This window comes from Pleurodeles waltl, chromosome 4_1 (assembly GCF_031143425.1).
Source record: "Pleurodeles waltl isolate 20211129_DDA chromosome 4_1, aPleWal1.hap1.20221129, whole genome shotgun sequence".
Taxonomy (NCBI): Eukaryota; Metazoa; Chordata; class Amphibia; order Caudata; family Salamandridae; genus Pleurodeles; species Pleurodeles waltl.
Window position 1 is genome coordinate 859,050,302 of NC_090442.1, and position 16,898 is coordinate 859,067,199.

General features: G+C 48.6%; 1 protein-coding gene across 1 annotated transcript in view; it reads left to right on the forward strand.

Annotated features, from left to right (window-relative positions):
* Positions 1-16,898, forward strand: part of OTOGL (otogelin like) — a 1,080,166-nt gene that overhangs the window by 281,358 nt on the left and 781,910 nt on the right. Inside the window, exon 11 of the mRNA XM_069227564.1 lies at positions 12,117-12,225. Within this exon, the coding sequence (XP_069083665.1) occupies positions 12,117-12,225 (109 nt within the window). The remainder of the gene's footprint in view (positions 1-12,116; positions 12,226-16,898) is intronic.

A 16,898-nucleotide genomic window follows, 5' to 3' on the forward strand; every position in this document is an offset into this window, starting at 1 on the left:
ATATTCGCTCTACATAAACAAATATTTTTTAACATTTCTTTGTGAATTCATTTGTGATCAAATATGAATATACTATCCTAACTGGACCTCTGTATCATGAAAATACATTGGTGTTATGGTTCATCATGGCTTTTGCCCAGTTCGTGTTCAGGGTCATGGGTGTTTTTGCTCATTTTTGCAGTTATATATTGTGTATATTTTCCTGCACACATATTTTGTGTTTGGTGTACATGACTTGTGGGATGTGTTGTATCTGATGATCAGTAATCATGTGTGAGGGTCCAAATGCTTTACAGAGGTGTATTTAGTAGGTATGGGATAATGAAGTATGTATTTGCAGAGATCCATTGTTGGAGGCAGCTTGGTCTGGCTGGCTTTGGTGTTGGGCCAGCCAGGTGAAGCAATCTACTCCTATCCAGGGTGGTCAGGAACACCTGCTAGATAACCTGTGCTCACCCTCGGGAAGCTTGGCACAGAGCAGTCGGGCCTATCCCAGAAGCAATGTGTAAAGCAACAGCAGCGCACGTTCTCACAACACCCCAGATGAACAACCCCAAATACAAACTTCAAACAGGTTCTATGTATAGAAACCCTGTATTCAACACACACACATGATCAACACAGTTCAATTACAATGTGATCTCCCCCTATAGGTCAATGAGCATACAAGGCATAATAATACACAATGTAAACTTAGGGGTGAATCTCAAGGAACAGAGCAGCACATGATAATAGGCCCTACTGTGTTAAATATTAATCACTGTATATACATATGGAGAAAACACATATTTTCTCCCCGCATGAGGTGCCCACCTGCTGTCAGCACTAGGCCCAACCTCATGTCTTCCACAATCAGTGTAACACATGTAAATAAGGGTGTGCCCCGGGGCTGGGAGTAGCAGCAAACAAATGTATATCATAGTACTCACACTCTCCCTCCGAGACCCACGACCTGAGCCATGCCGGTAAAGTGATATGCCAATCTTAGGACCTCCCTGGCAGAACCAGAGTACCCAGAACACCACAGCGCTGCCCCAGCAAGCATTCGTTCTCACTCAGACTGACTCCCTCACATCCACCCCGTGCCTAGGCACAGGGACCAGGTATCAGTTGGCAGAGGTGAGCAAACACACACTCTTCTACACACTTCCAGCACCCTAATGCAGTGCCCTGATAACTAGCAAGTGGATGCCCTACTGCTTTCAGAGTTCTTGTTTCCCAATCCACCCTCCACCTGCCACCTAGACCTCCAGTTGTCCCCGCCCCACCACAACACTCAGAGTATTGTACTTTCTCCTGGGCACCTAGCAGCTCCCGGCCAGGTCACACTCCCCAGGTGTCAGGGTTAAGGTGGGAGACAGGGAAAACAAAGGCCAGCAGGCAAACAAGGCCGCAACATTCTGGCTCCAAATATGAGGTTCACCCAGAGGTCTGTAAAACTCAGGGGAAGGGTCACTGGGACCAGTCAACAGACTTGGAGGCACCGAGCCCCACCAGACGATCCAGTGTTGCAAAGTAGTAACGAAATTCAGCACCTCCAGAATGGAGAGATGCTGTTGGGACATGTTGTCCCATCCTGCCATAGACAGGTCAGATTGTAAGCAACAAGTTATCATGTCCGTGCCTCCGGACTGGAGACACCCTGTCTGTTACCCAGGAACCTCCACTTGCCCCCCAGACAGGTTTGATCCAATATAGAAAGTGCTCAGTGCTGTGTCTCCACACAATGGACACTACTCAGGCATACTATGACTTGGGGTTCCCTGAGGCACAAGGTTGGTCCAACCAACTCCTGGTTTCCCGTACCCCTCAAGATTGAGGTACTCCATCCAGTATGCTATGACCTTAGCCATACTGGAATCTCATCTGAATAAACACACTAGATGCAAGTTCTGTTGTGCTGCACTAGGCCATGTGCAGCATTCCTCGGGTTGTACCCACAACTCTTAAGGTCCCAACTTATAAACAAGCACAGTACACAATGAGCATGCAGTTGAGGTTTCACACAAAATAAATGCTTCCCACTCCACCTCTGCGAAGCCTCAGCAGGGTTCCACAATAGTGATCCGTTCACTTCACAAGCTGTCTCGGGGTTCAGTGGTCCTCACTTCCATGGCCACACACCGGTTATGAGTGTAGTACTCTGCTACCCTGCACCTGATCTCATGACTCCTTCCTTAGGCCACACACACACTTCTTCTGACAGGTGGAATCCAGCACAGTGTATGGGCAACAGAGGGCACTGCTCTCTAAATATTACTGATTACGTTGTAAGTCCCTCTCCAGAAGTCTTTGATTGTCCTGAGACCTCTCGCGAAAACAGGGGTCAAGCCAGCCTGCCCTAGGAGAGAGACTCTCAGGATGCCACACTCCAGCAGGCAATCAGTCATAGGCTATTCTCTTATGATGTAAGGGTGTGTGGATCCCCTCCTTGGACAGTTATCCTCCAGGGGACCCAGATTCCTCTGCCAGTATGCCGAGACGGTCCAGCCGCACTGGTCCTGCGTAGCTGTAGGTGGTACTCTAAGTTGCAGACGTCAAGTACCCCTTTTTATAATAGGCAAATGCTTTGAAGTTGGGGATAGTTCAAAGGGTATTCCTTTGAACAACAGATGTCTCCCCTAAATTTCCTCTGTTTTGGCCCTGGGGTCCTAGAATGCAGATCTGTATCTTTATGGGTGCCAGGCTCCAACTCTGGGAGGCCAAGTGTCACAAACTCCCCCCCCCTATCTATCCGTCCAGTAAGCTATGACCTTAGCCATACTGGACTCTCGCTCTGTAAAAACACACTGGATGCAAGTTCTGTTGTGCTTCACTAGGCCATGTGCAGCATTCCTAGGGTTGTACCCACACCTCTGAAGGTCCCAACTTGTAAACAGACACAGCACACAATGAGCATGCAGTTGAGCTTTTACACGAGAGAAATGCTTCCCACTCGACCTCTGTGAATCCTCAGCAGGGTTCTACATTAGTGATCCGTTCACTTGACAAGCTGTCTTCGGGTGCAGTGGTCCTCACTTTTGATGGCCAAACACCGGTTATGCGTGTAGTACTCTGCTACCCTGCACTTGATGCGCCTGGTCTCCAGACTCCTTCCTTAAGCCACATGCACACTTCTCCTGCCAGGTGGAATCCAGCACAGTGTACCTGCAACAGAGGGCACCACTCTCCAGATAATACTGATTATGTTGTAAGTCCCTCTCCAGAAGTCTTTGATTTCCCTGAGAACTCTGTCGAGAACAGGGGGCAAGCCAGCCTGCCCTAGGAATGAGACTCTCAGGGTGCCACACTTCAGCAGGCAATCAGTCATAGGCTATTCTCTTATGATGAAAGGGTGTCTGGATCCCCTCCTTGGACAGTTATCCTCCAGGGGACCCAAATTCCTCTGTCAGTATGCCGAGACGGTCCAGCCGCACTGGTCCTGCGTAGATGTAGGTGGTACTCTAAGTTGCAGATGTCGCGCACCCCTTTTTATAATAGGCAAATGCTTTGAAGTTGGGGATAGTTTTTTTATTTTATTTTTATTTTTTTATTATGCATTTATAATAACATATCCAATGTACCACATCTGAGAGGTCAGCACTTACATCTTGTGAACTGATTAAAGCGTAAGAAGCAACAAAGTCATATAACCATCTTACAATACATCAATAGAAGGAATCAGGGCTTCACTAAGTACAGTACAATGCTTCCATATTCTGAAGCCTCCCGACGTGCACAATGAGGAATGAGAAGACAGTACAACAAGGGAGGGGCTAAGCTCAGAAAGAGAGAGAATAGGAAAGAGAAAAAAAAGGGATGTAAAAATAGAAGCGAAGGAGGAAAGATCTGAAAAACAATGCAGCCATCAGAACACCAGTATAACTGCAGGCCGTGACGGATAGCATGGAAGGAAAGTATAACTATTTGCATGATCAATGGGAAACGCCTAGCTGTCAGATGCCGACAAATGCCCGGGTGTCCAAAAATGAGCGCAGGGAGGCCCATATGTCTCTCGGTCGGGAGCCCTCAGGCATAAGCTCCCAGTATATAATTAGTTGTTCTTGACAGAACGAAGCATCTCGCAGCCACTCACGACAACGGGGAGCTCAGCTATGCCCCCTGCACATCGAGACCCTGTGCTTAGCCAGCAGCAGCAGCAGTCCTACCAATCTCCTGTAAGTGGCGAGAATCTCCTACACATAACCCATAAGGGCAGGTTTAGGGGTATGCAGCAGTTTGAGATCAGTCATCTCCTCAATCATCCGCAACACCTCTGTCCAGTATTCGCGCAGCGCAACACAGCTACATGCGAGGTGCAAAAAGTCTGCTTCAGGGGCCTTACATCTCACACAGCGCACATCAGCACGTAGACCCATACTTCGCAATCTGCAGGTCCTATAATACAAACGATGTAGGAACTTAAAGTGAATAAGGCGCAGTATGTAGTTAGGGGACAGCGCTATCATATGCGCGCAGCATCTTTGCCACACATCATCAGACATGGCTTCGCCAATGTCCTCCTCCCAGAGTACTTTAGCTTAAATCTCAGTCTCAGGCGTCTCACTCTGCATACAAACATAGAACTTGGTGATAAGCCTGTGCGGGGACTGTGTTTAATGCATGAGTTCCAGCGCTCAGCACACTGGCAGCATCGCAGGGAAATAGGGGAAGCGCATGCGGAGCATAGCGCCAATTCTAAGTACATAGAGTCGGTGCAACGCAGTATTGTGCCCATCGCTAAGCGCCACCTCCGAGAAGATATAAAGCCCATCAGAAAACCAAGAGCCTAAGGTAGTTAAGCTAGACATACGAAGAAACTCACGCAAACGGGCATCTCCCGACAACTGCATGTCCGCGACATCCAATACCAGCATCGCAGGTGCAAAAGACTCACGCAAGTTGGCACGCCGCAACAGCGTGGTCCAAGCTCTTGCTGTGCAAGTCACAGTGTCGACCCCTCGCGGTCTGGGTCTAATCAGGCTCCCAAGCACCCATGGTAATCTATCAGGCCACACAGCGTCACTTTCAGGTGCGAAATGTGGCAGGTATCGTGTGGGGTGCAGCCAAAAATGCGCAAAATGTGCCTGCGCACATTGATAATAGAGCTCTAAATCTGGGGCAGCCAAACCTCCCATCTCAAACGGAAGTGTCAGTTTTTCCCACGAAACTGTGGGCTGTGCACCAGCCCAGGCCAGCTTCACCAGCGCGGACCTAAGTCACTGCAGAAAACTCACGGTAAGGACAAGAGGTAGATTGATAAACAGATATAAAAATTTGGACAAAATGACCATCTTCGCTATCGCAATGCGACCTATCAGCGAAAGTGGCAATGAGTGCCACAGCTCCACCTTGCCCTCCAGCCACGTAATAGCTTTGCCATAATTTGCTGACAAAAGCGTAGTAACGTCCCTGCTCAGCCAGACACCTAAATACCGCACCGGGCCATTAGCCCAGCCAATGGGAAATTCAGAGGGGAACTGCGCCGTAGTCTCAGATAAAGGCAGCACCACTGACTTGGAGCAGTTCATGGTAATCCCGGAGAACCATCCAAAGCACACTATTTCATCTAACAGGGCGTCTAGGTGTCGCTGCAGATCGTGGACATATAGGGCGATATCATCCGCATACATGGAAATTAATATTGGACGCTGTCGAAATCCCAGTCCCCTATGATTGTGGTGCTGTCTCAAACGAGCCGCCAGCAGCTCCATCGCGATTGCAAAAAGCAACAGAGAGAGTGGGCAGCCCTGGTGAGTGCCCTTAGCAATCAGAAAGGGGTCAGAGATAGTCCCATTTTCTCTCACCCGGGCAGAAGGTCGTGAATACAGCAAGCGAATCAGTTGGATAAACCTGAAACTCAGTCCCATTCGAGCCAGCAGAGCAAACATGTATGACCACGCAAGAGAGTCAAAGGCCTTGGTGGCATCCAGGAACACCGCCGCTGCACGGTCATCAGGGTCAATCGTGCTAGATATCGCAAAGTATGTATGGAGATTGTGTAAGGTAGAGCGGCTCGGCACAAAGCCGGATTGATCCAGGAGCACCAGGGACGGGAGCAAAGGCTGCAATCGAGCAGCCATCAGCTTCCCCAGAATCCTATTGTCTGTATTGATTAATGGGAGGGGTCGATATGAATCACAACTGCTCGGGTCCTTCCCGGGCTTTAAAATAGTCACAATAAAAGCCTCTTGCAGCGAGGCAGGAAGAGCACCGGTCTCAAGAGCTTCCGCATAGACCTCCAGGAGGTGCGGTGCAAGGATATCAGCATATTCCTTGGAAAAGGACGGTGTTAGACCATCCAGCCCAGGTGCCTTGTCACCTGGCAGACTGCGAATAGCCTGAATCACATCGTCTACCAAAAAGGAGGCATCTAGATATGACCAATGGGAATTCTCAAACCACAACAGGCTAATATCTGCAAATTAGTCATTGGCCGCAGCCGAGTCCAACCCAGGAGGTTCCACAAAAAGTCAGCCTAAAAGTAAGTGAGGACTCGCCTGATCTGCTCAGTGCCGGTGTGACACTCACTGGTTGAATCCGACAGCTCTACAATATAATTACTTGCCCACGGCTTACGGAGCATGTTTGCTAGCGCACGGCCAGCCCTCTCTCCCTCAACATATTTCCTTGTTATGGCGTGCCTCCCTAGGAAGCAAACCTCACGTAGTGCTGCCTCCTCATACTGTGTCATCGTACTTCTCAGGGCAGCCAAAAGGTCCCCCGACTAGTCCGCAACTAAGCGTTTTTCCACATCAACAAGCTGGGCCTCCAGATCTGCCGGATCCTGCCTCAGCACCTTCAACACTCCATGCTGTTTAGGGAGGCAGATATCACGAATCACCACCTTAAAAGTCTCCCACACTGTTCCAGCCGAGGTCACCGACCCCCGATTCTCAGGAAAGTAATACACAATGGCGTCACGGATCTCATCCCTAAATAACTGGTCTTTAAGAGCACCGTGAGGTAGCCTCCACATAAAGGCTCGTCTCGGGCCCCCGGGTACAGCCAGCTCCAGCAGGACTGGCGAATGGTCCGACACAGTGCGTGCCATATGCTTAATCGACTGCGTCCAGAGGTCAACATCCCTGGTACCAAGCCATCTAACAATGCGGGACCAACTACTATGAACATAATTGACACAGGTGCCCTCCCTGTTAGTTCCATGCTTTGCTCTCCATATATCCACCAAAGCACCTTCAGCCATCACAAGCGATAGGACCTTAGCAGCCACCACATGCTGTGGCCAAGCCAGGCTTTCACGATCTGCCACAGGGGCAATATCACAGTGAATTCCCCCCCACAGCAAGGTCCCGGGTCCCAGTGAGCCAATCAACCGCCACACTTCCCCAAAGGAATCAGGGTCATCAGTATTAGGGACGTAAATCGATACCAGTCTACAAGGTCTATCCAGTAGTGTGCCGCGTAGCATAACGTAACGACCATTAGGATCCACAAGTATGTTTTTTGTGCACCGCTGTGGCCCTTTCCGAATCAAAATCGTCACACCTTTAGCGTATCGCAAACACATCGCAGCGTGACACTCTCCAATCCTGCCAGCCTTTATCCATTTTTTTGTGGCCGCCACCAGGTGGGTCTCCTGCAGCATGCAAATGTCAATCGCATGGCGCTGCATATAGGCAGACAGCAGTCTCATCTTGCATCCATCATTCAGCCCACAAACATTCCAAGTGAGGCAACGCACAGGTGTCACGCTTTTCCGTGCCATTCCAATAACCTATTAGAGCACACATCCTCCCATACCATCACAGTTAAGGCTTCGGCAGCATGCATAGAGAGGAGCAGGAGTAAAGGAAGAAAGATAAAAGGAGTAAACCAGAAGCAGAACATTCCAAACCCCCACCCACGCTGACCCCACAAATGGGTCAGTACTACAATCCCTCCCAACCCCAAATACATATCCCAAAAAATAATAACAAACAATGTGAAAGGATTCATCCAGTGGGGCGTGAGCCAGGCCATCCGAAACACCATCCCGAACTGGATGGAGGGGCGAGGGGACTCACAGTGCAGAGTATATAGTAGAGCAGCCAACACGAACATTTGTATCAATATCACATTTGCCAGTCCCAAGGCAGCGAGCAAGGCCACAGGTCCCAAAAACAGTAGAAGACATTTAGGTGGTCATTCTGACCTCGGCGGTCTTTTCTCCAGACCGCCGAGGCCGGGGGAGACAGAATACCGCCATTGCCGGTGGTATTCATGCCTCCCTATTCCGACATTTCCGCTGGGCCAGCGGAAATGGCACATCAACATTGCCACCGCCTCGTAATAGAGCCGGAGGTAATGTTGATGTGCAGCGGGTGCAGTAGCACCTGTCGCGCATTTCACTGCCCGAAATTCGGGCAGTGAAAGGCGCGATGGGGCAATGCCTGGGGACCCCTGCACTGCCCATGCCAAGTGCATGGGCAGTGCAGGGGCCCCCAGGGGCACCCCCAGTCCCCTTACCGCCAGCCTTTCAATGGCGGTGTTTACCGCCACGGACAGGCTGGCAGTCGGGGACTCATAATCCCCTGGGCAGCGGTGCTTGCACCGCTGCCCTGGGGATTATGCCCGCCAGGCGGAAGCCTGGCGGGAAAGTGGAGGGGCCGGCAGTATGACCGTGGCTTTTCCGCCACGGTCAGAATTGCTGGCGGAACACCGCCAGCCTGTTGGCGGTGTTACCGCCAACATACCGCCGGCCGCCAGGGTCGGAATGACCCTCTTAGTCATTATCTCTCTCTCCGCTAGTATCCCTCGAGCTCTCCAACGGCACCTTTTTATGGACAGATTTAGCAAACTTAGCACCCAATTTCGGTAAGTAAATAAATGCAACTTGCCCTTATGTTGCACTTGCAGTTTAGCTGGATAAATGAGGGAGTATGTAGCATCGGTCTGACTCAGAATGCGCTTGACCGGCAAGAAAGCCTTACGGGCAGCTTGCACCCCAGGAGTATAGTTAGGAAAGATGCTCAGTTCAGTGTTATCATAAATCACTGGTCTCCGCACTCTGGCCAGTCTAAGTATGGTGTCCCTATCTCGGTAGTTCAGTAGGCGTACAATAATAGGGTGCCTCGGTGTTCCCGGTGGCGGTCGTGATCCCAGGGATCTGTGGGTCCTCTCCTCCCCAATACCTGGGAGAGCTCAGCAGAGAATAGCTCATACAGCATGGTTTCGACATAGTCCTCCATACGCCCCATAGCTGTCGACTCAGGGAGGCCTAGAATGCGAATGTTATTACAGTGAGACCGGGCCTCCAGGCCCTCACTTTTGTTGCGGATCACCTCCAGCACTCGTTCCATGCGCAGCAATTGTTCTCCATCTCCGCGGCGTCCATCCTCCAAATCCGAGGTGCGAGATTCCATCTGCTCAAAACGGGCATCATGACCATCCACCCATTTCTTTAAATGATCCATTTGCTCAGTCAACTGGTCACGCTTAGCGTCGATGCCAGCCGGGCTATGCTTGAGGTCTAAGAACATAGCCTTTACAGAGGAAGCTGAAGTCCCCTCTTCAGGCGGCAGATCATCCGCCGGAAAGCCGGACACGCTGCCCTTCTTTTTACCCCCTTCAAAAGTGAGCTTAGGCTGCTTCTGGTCGGTCTTCCCCATCCTCAGTGCCGTCAGCCAAGCTAGCGTCCAGCAAAGTGCACAGCACTGCACCAGTAGTAGTCACCTGGAAGGGAAGGCCACCAAGGATGAAAGCACCATGCAGGCACTCACTCCTCCACTCCGTTCACATCACATCCAAGCCTGGAGAAGGAGGCGGGGTGTCGGGCCCCAAAGTTAACCCCGCGTCCGGCACCACGCTACCAATCGCAGCTGTATACGCCAACCGCTGCAGCCCAAAGTGGCAACCCTCTTGCATCACAGGGCTGCGCGGCTCGAGTCCTGCCACCGAACAGGCCCCGCTAGTCATCCGCAGCTGGGCCCCAGTCAAAGCCAGACCCTAGGCAACAGCGCGCCAGTCCTCCACCATCTCGAAATGAGGGGGAGGGAGAAACACACCCGCAGCCCCTGGGCGACAGCAATTACCCCAAATTCGCTCAGGCATGGGGGAGGTAGGCCAGAGGGGCCGGCCCCCAGCTCAATTATAGGCCCACACCCTCACGGGCACCCGTGGCCCGAGCCAACCGCCGAATAGGCCCTGCAGGGGCGGGAAGACAGGGCGCCGCGCACACAGGCCAGGGAGTCCACCATCAGATTCTGGCTCCCGATATCAGGAGCAAAGAGAGGTACGAAAGGCAAGGGGCCACCCCCCTGCGGCACTCACTAGTCCGGTCCAGTAGGGGCCTGGCCAGCCGTCCCAGCCGAGGCCTGCGCTCACCCGCGCGCCCAACCAGGCCCACCCTGAGATGCCAGACAGGCCAATGTGGTCTCCGCTGTCCAAGCGGCGCACCGCTGCAATCCACAGCCTTCCCGAGCCTTCCTGCGCCACTCTAGATTAGGCACAGATGTCGGACGGCTGCTCCAGAGGAGAAACAAGAGGATTAGGTCCCCCACCAGGCACAAACTCACGGTGTGGCTGCCATCTTGCTGGTCGGCCAAGCCACGCCCCGAAGTTGGGGATAGTTCAAAGGGTATTCCTGTGAACAACAGATGTCTCCCCTAAATTTCCTCTGTTTCGGCCCTGGGGTCCTGGAATGGATATCTGTATCTTTATGGGTGCCAGGCTCCAACTCCGGGAGGCCAAGTGTCACAGCCTCTGCCCACATCTATTTGACTAGGCTCCAAATGGCAGGGATTTGTCATTCTCAATGCCTGAGTTCTATAGCGGTCATCCTCTGGAATGCATAGATGTGCCCTTCCCCCTGGACCGATGGAATGAACCCTAATTTACGGGGCAACAGAACCAATCCTGACCTAGAAATGCCCACTTCCCTAAAGTATCACTTCTTGGGCAGTGATGACAAAACTACAGATGTCAACAGTGTGGATTTGTCATCCCAAGTTCAACGGTGCCAAACAGCATGTTTGCTCTCCTGCAATCCAATAGGGCAACCAGACTTAATAAGCCTTGTCTTCCCATATTACTATATGGGTAGAGCAACTCTCATGGGTAGCATGAACATGCATGGGTGTTCAGCACTTCCCCAGCATGCATGCCCTGACGGACGCACCTTCCTGCTAACTCAGGTGGAACTTCAGCTACGGCCATCAACATTGTGCTCATGCGCCTCGGTTAGCTGAGCCCACCGGCTCTGCTCCTGTTAGGAAACACTCGGGCGTGAATGTGCGCACCGTGGTCTCGCTGCCCATGCACGCCGTCCTGTAGGAACCACTCTGCCTGCCGTGATCAGGCAGGCTCTGGGTCAGAGAGGCTAGCCACCATCCATACCTGGCTCTGCCCTGGTACGCTAACCTCATACCCTGGCATCAGGGCCAGTGCCAGACCATAATGATGGCATGTGCGCTTCCACTGTGCATTGTGAGAGGGAAAGGGATCCGAGCCCTAGGCTTTTGGTGGACGAGAAGCAATGAAATCTGCTGAAAAAATGAAAAATTTGGGGGAACCACTGTCTATACACGTCAGGTCTAACTTGCACATTATGTTTGTATGGAAGTATTGCATCATTAGAATTTGGTACGTTTTCTGAATAATACATAGATGTGTATTCTGTTTGCTTTTCAAATATATCTGCATGCCCACTTTTCTTAATTTTTACAAAATTGTGTTAATTCATAGTTCAGCAACCTCATCGTTTGTGATGTTTCACAGATAATCACCACAAATGATGGACTTAAACATAAATCTTGATTGCATTTAAAGTGTTTTCCTGGAAACAGCTGGAGAATTTGTAACCATTTTGAAATGCAGAGTTGCCCTAAAAGGTTTATGAACAGTTTGCACCAGATAATTTTCTTTGGGGAAGATCTATGTTTCAATTGATCAAATACCTCTAAACTGTATTCTCATGTCTCAAGCTTAAGCAAATATGCAAGTTTAAATATACTTATATCACGATAGGCAAGGTGAAATTTGCTGAAGTTTGCTCAAAAGATGTTAATGTTAATGCAAAAAAATGCATTATGTTGTTAGAATATTTTTGAGGAGCAATAAATACAACTGTAGATGTAAAGGTGCACATACTCTTCCATACATGAACTCTAATGTCTGTTGTCTTTAATTTGAAATAGGACTTATAATGGACAATGGAACATGTGTCCCAGTAGCTCGTTGCCCCTGTATCTATCATGGAACTGCCTATCCAGTAGGATCTAAGATTGAGCAAGAATGCAGTGTATGGTAAGTGATCACAGCAATAACCTTCTTTTAATTTCCATTTTAACAATCCCTTTTGAAGATTTACTAATTATATTAGTTATGATTATATCAGAAGCTACGTATTGAAAAATCACAGAGTTTCACTGAAAAGACAACTATTAAGTGAAGTTATGATTAGAAAGCATGTAACATATAATGTTTAAATAAAGCTCATAACGTCACTAAAACAGAGTTAATGTAAAGTTATGATGACAATGCTTTGGAAATATTATAACATGTTTAAAACAAAACCACAGAAATTTAAATAGTTGAAGAGAAGCTTTGATAAAATATTAAATGCCACCATTAATGCATCACTGATAACACAACATATTACATTATTTGTATCACTCATGACATCATCCATTAGAACAATTACTTTCCTTTGAGAAAATTAATATTAAATAGATTAATGTTAACTTAGTATATTACCTGTGGTAGAATTATTAATCCACATAATGCTCGTAGGAATGCAGCATATAAGAACAGTGTAACTAGTAATACTCTGCTTCATACTTTAACACACTTACAATCCACCGACCTCCACAGCCTCCTGCCTCCTACCTCCTACAGATACCACAGATACCACCCCAGAGCATCCGTTCACCGCAAGGAACAAGCTCACCTCACAGAACACCACAACCATCATGATCTTCATCCATTCGGGTGCACCCACGGACCCTTGCCCACGGACCCTTGCCCTCGCTGCCTCTTCAACTGTGGAAGCAAGAAAATCAGCCACCAATTCACCACCATCCTCAATGCATCTATCTCCACAATCACCTTCCTCGATGCATGGAAACACTCAGAAGTCAGACCACATCTTTGATATCCTCCCTCTCACTGCTAGGAAAAGGGTTGCCTTTGCACTAATAACCTCTAGACTATACTATTATAACAGCCTGTATCACATCCAATCGGTTACTACACAAGCTTCAATGGTTCAACTCGCAGCTGCTAGACTGGTGCTGAAAGTTCCAAAATGAAGCTCTGCTTGTAGCACACTAAATACACTCCACTGGTTGCCTATCCATAGGAGGGTCCTCTTGAAGATCCTCCTGTTTGTTTTTAGGGCAATTAATTCTAGTGGAGCTAATATCTTACGGACTGCTTCACTAACTACAAAACTCAAAGGGTGTTGAGATCTTCCTATGTGAATCTTTTAAAGCACCCTTCTTTTAGATTAAAATCATGTGAGGGCATCTTTTTTGGCTCTTGGGGTCAAAGCTTGGACTCAACTTCCAAACTTCCTAATTTTTATAGACAATGAAGCTCTGTTCAAACAACAGCTTAAAACTTAGTTTTTTGGTGCCTCACTTTGGTTTAAAATATCCCTTACGTTTTGGTCATAGTTTTTTTGTTAACCCCATACTCAGTGCCAGAATGCTAAATTGCGAGCAACAGTTTGCACTGTCTAAGCTTACATTTTTTTTCCTGAAGATACCTGCCAATGACCCCTGTGACCTCCAAGACTCCCACCCCATCTCATTGCTCACTTTTCCTGCCAGAATCCTCGAGAGATCTGTCAACCAGCAACTCAATGAACAACCTGCTTGACACCTCTTAATCCGGCTTCTCTGACAACCACAGCACTGATCATATTAAACCTCTCCACAGTGTTCGACACCGTATCACATCATATGCTCATCAAGAGACTGCAGCCCATCGGGATCCAGAGAGATACCCTCAGCTGGATCATCTAATATCTCAGCATGGAGAACCCACCATGTTCTACCACACAACTACTGCTGCATAAAAGAAGCTCTATTTATCCTCCTATTACAATGCATTGACAGTTATATAAAAACACAGGCATGCAATTTAATACCACCACTGTCATGTGATTATATATTCACTACTGGTTTTAACCATTAAAACTTCACTCTTAGTATATTGACATAGCTCTATTATTGCAGAACAAGATATTGTCTTTTTCTTCTCTTATTAAAGAGGATGGCAATAACACATTTATCAGCCACATCATTAGAGAAATCACAAACCTAATGTCTGCAGCTTTTTCAGACTCACTACCCCAAAATGAACATGTGTTATAAACAGTATATCACAGGGTTTCTGATCCTAGTTATAAACTAAATGGCCTTGAATTTGAGGCTTGTGATGTTATCAGAACCCCTAGAGGCAATATTGGACCATAATACACTGTTATCCCTTATGCATTCCCTCTGCCACTCTCTAATTATTTAAATATGTATATATTTTTTGTTGCCATTGCACAAAAGAGCATGCAAGATAAAGGTGTATGCATTGCTTTTTAAAAACTTTAATGCCTTTTAATGTTAATACACTTAACAGTTACCATTCAGTCCAAGGCTATTAAGAAAATGTACATAGGTAAACTCAGAACTAGGTATACGTTAGAACTGCCTCTTCCAACAGGCATTCAACATTCTCAAACGCTTAATACTGTCCTACCACAGTAAGGGTGCCCTCCAGCACCCTTACTGTGCCCAGTGTCTCCTCAATTGTGCAGTTTTTTTACCATTAGTGATAAGGGTGAGGGTAGTCCCGTTTTTTGCCAGGATCCTGTTTGCTGTCTACTCAAGCATCTTAAATATGTGTTGCCGTGCCCACCTAGTATATGAAGACCTCTCCGCTTCATGGGATGTAGAAATCATTTAAGGAGATATGGGGTCACCTCCTGGCACAGCTGCTTCAGGAAGGGCCAGTGCTGTAACCAGTGCTTCCCAGCCCATGGCTCCATCTAGTGAACCTTGCCCCCTCCTAGCCTCCTGTAGAATAAGCACACTTTCATAACCCGCCCATTTCAAGACCTCCCGTCTTCACCCCTCACAGGTCGGTCCCAAGGGACTCTCCCAAAGCTGTGCTATTTCTCTCTTAGCTAATATATATGCCAAGTCTTGGAACTGGCTCATAGTTTTAGTTTTGGGGTGTGGGGAAACCACTGGAGAAGGCAATGTCCCGGAGTGCAATGGATCTTTCGTTCTGTGACTGAGGTTATCACACCAGTGATTCTCCTCCAGTAATCTAGAATATGGGGGCAGCTCCAAACCATATGCAAGAGCCCCACTTGTTGTTCTCCTCAACGGGGCATTTTTCTTCCACGTTACTGAAATATTGGCTGAGTTTGCTAGTAGTACAATATGCCTGGTGGAGTATATAAAGGTTGATTAACTTAAAGCGGGTATTTTGGGATACTTTAGGCATGCACTGCAAGATATGTTCCCAGTCCCTATCCTTGATGGTACTGCCCATATCCTTCTCCCACTGCACCTTGAGTTCCATCAGTGGGACAGTAAGCTCACGCCTCTGTCATCTAGAAAGGCAGGTGACCGCTTTGACTCTCCCAGTTGTTAGCAACCACATATTGGCATACTTCCGATGGGGACCGTTCTCTTAGTCCACATTTCCAAAAGCGGTGAATAGAAGTCATTACCACACGGTGTAGGAGAAAGTGCCCAGGGCTAAGCAGTAGCTTTCCTGAAAGACAGCAGAGGGCAGTAGGGTTTCTGCTTCATATAATGTACCCATTGTGGTTGCCCCAGCAGTAATCCAGTCATGGATCCCCTGCTTGCATCCTTCATGTGGTAGCACTAATATGAACTTCATTGGTATATCAGGTGAGTATGGGATTTTGAGGTTATTTCTGTGGAGGCAGCGATCTCAGAATTGCCGCACCTCCAAGATCTCCTGTGTTTCTTCTGTAACCGGGGATCGCAGTCGGAGAAGGATGCTGTCCAGTCCTTGTATCAGGGGCCCTTAGAGGTGCCTCTCCATCTTGCAATAGCCTTTTTGCTATCCATTGGGTCAGCCACTATAGTTGTCTCGCTATATAATGTGATTCAAAATCTGGTATGGCCATGCCTCCTTACGTTGTCGGGCTCTGGAACTTGGCCAGTGCTACCTTTCTATGACCCGCTCCCCATAGGAACCCCGTTATCAAGGTGTGAAGGTCCTTGAACCAAGGGCCCGGGATCCATATCGGTAACATTACCAAGTAGCAGAGCAGACGTGGTAAAGCCACCATCTTCAAGAGTGCTCCTTGGCCCACCACTGACAGTGGGAGTATGTGCCAGAAATCAATGCTAGATCTAAGTTCCCGCATGGCCTTTGCCACATTGCCCTCCAGCATATCTGCCTGTTTGTGATATATGTGTGTCCCTAAGTACAGTAGATAGCATGCCTCCGAGTGTAAAGGCCCCAGGTTGTGTGGTGTATCTCGCAAAGGTGCTACAAGGAAGATGCAGGATTTTTGCCAATTAATACGTAGGCCTGAGAATTCTCTAAAGCGCTCCAGGAGAGCTCTAGCTCCCACGTGGTCTTCCCTGTGTCCCCTAAAAAAGGAGGTCATAAGCGTAAAGAGCTATATAATGCTCTTGGTTGTCCGCTCCTAGGTTGCCATAGGTCTCTCCTTCTCGGGCGTGACAAGCCAGGGGCTCCATCACAAGCGCGAAGAGCAGGGGCTATAAGGGGCACCCCTGTCTCATTCCGTGCTCTACTCTGTATTCCTCTGATATCATCCCACCTGTGCGGACCCATGATCACGCATTCTTATAAAGTAAGGCTGGGGTTGAAGATAGAAACAGCAGAGGTAAGTATGGTAAGTGTCACCAGCGACCAGATGCAAAGTAGTTACCCACCCAGTCGCCCCATAGGCTAACACAAAGAGTAGTGGT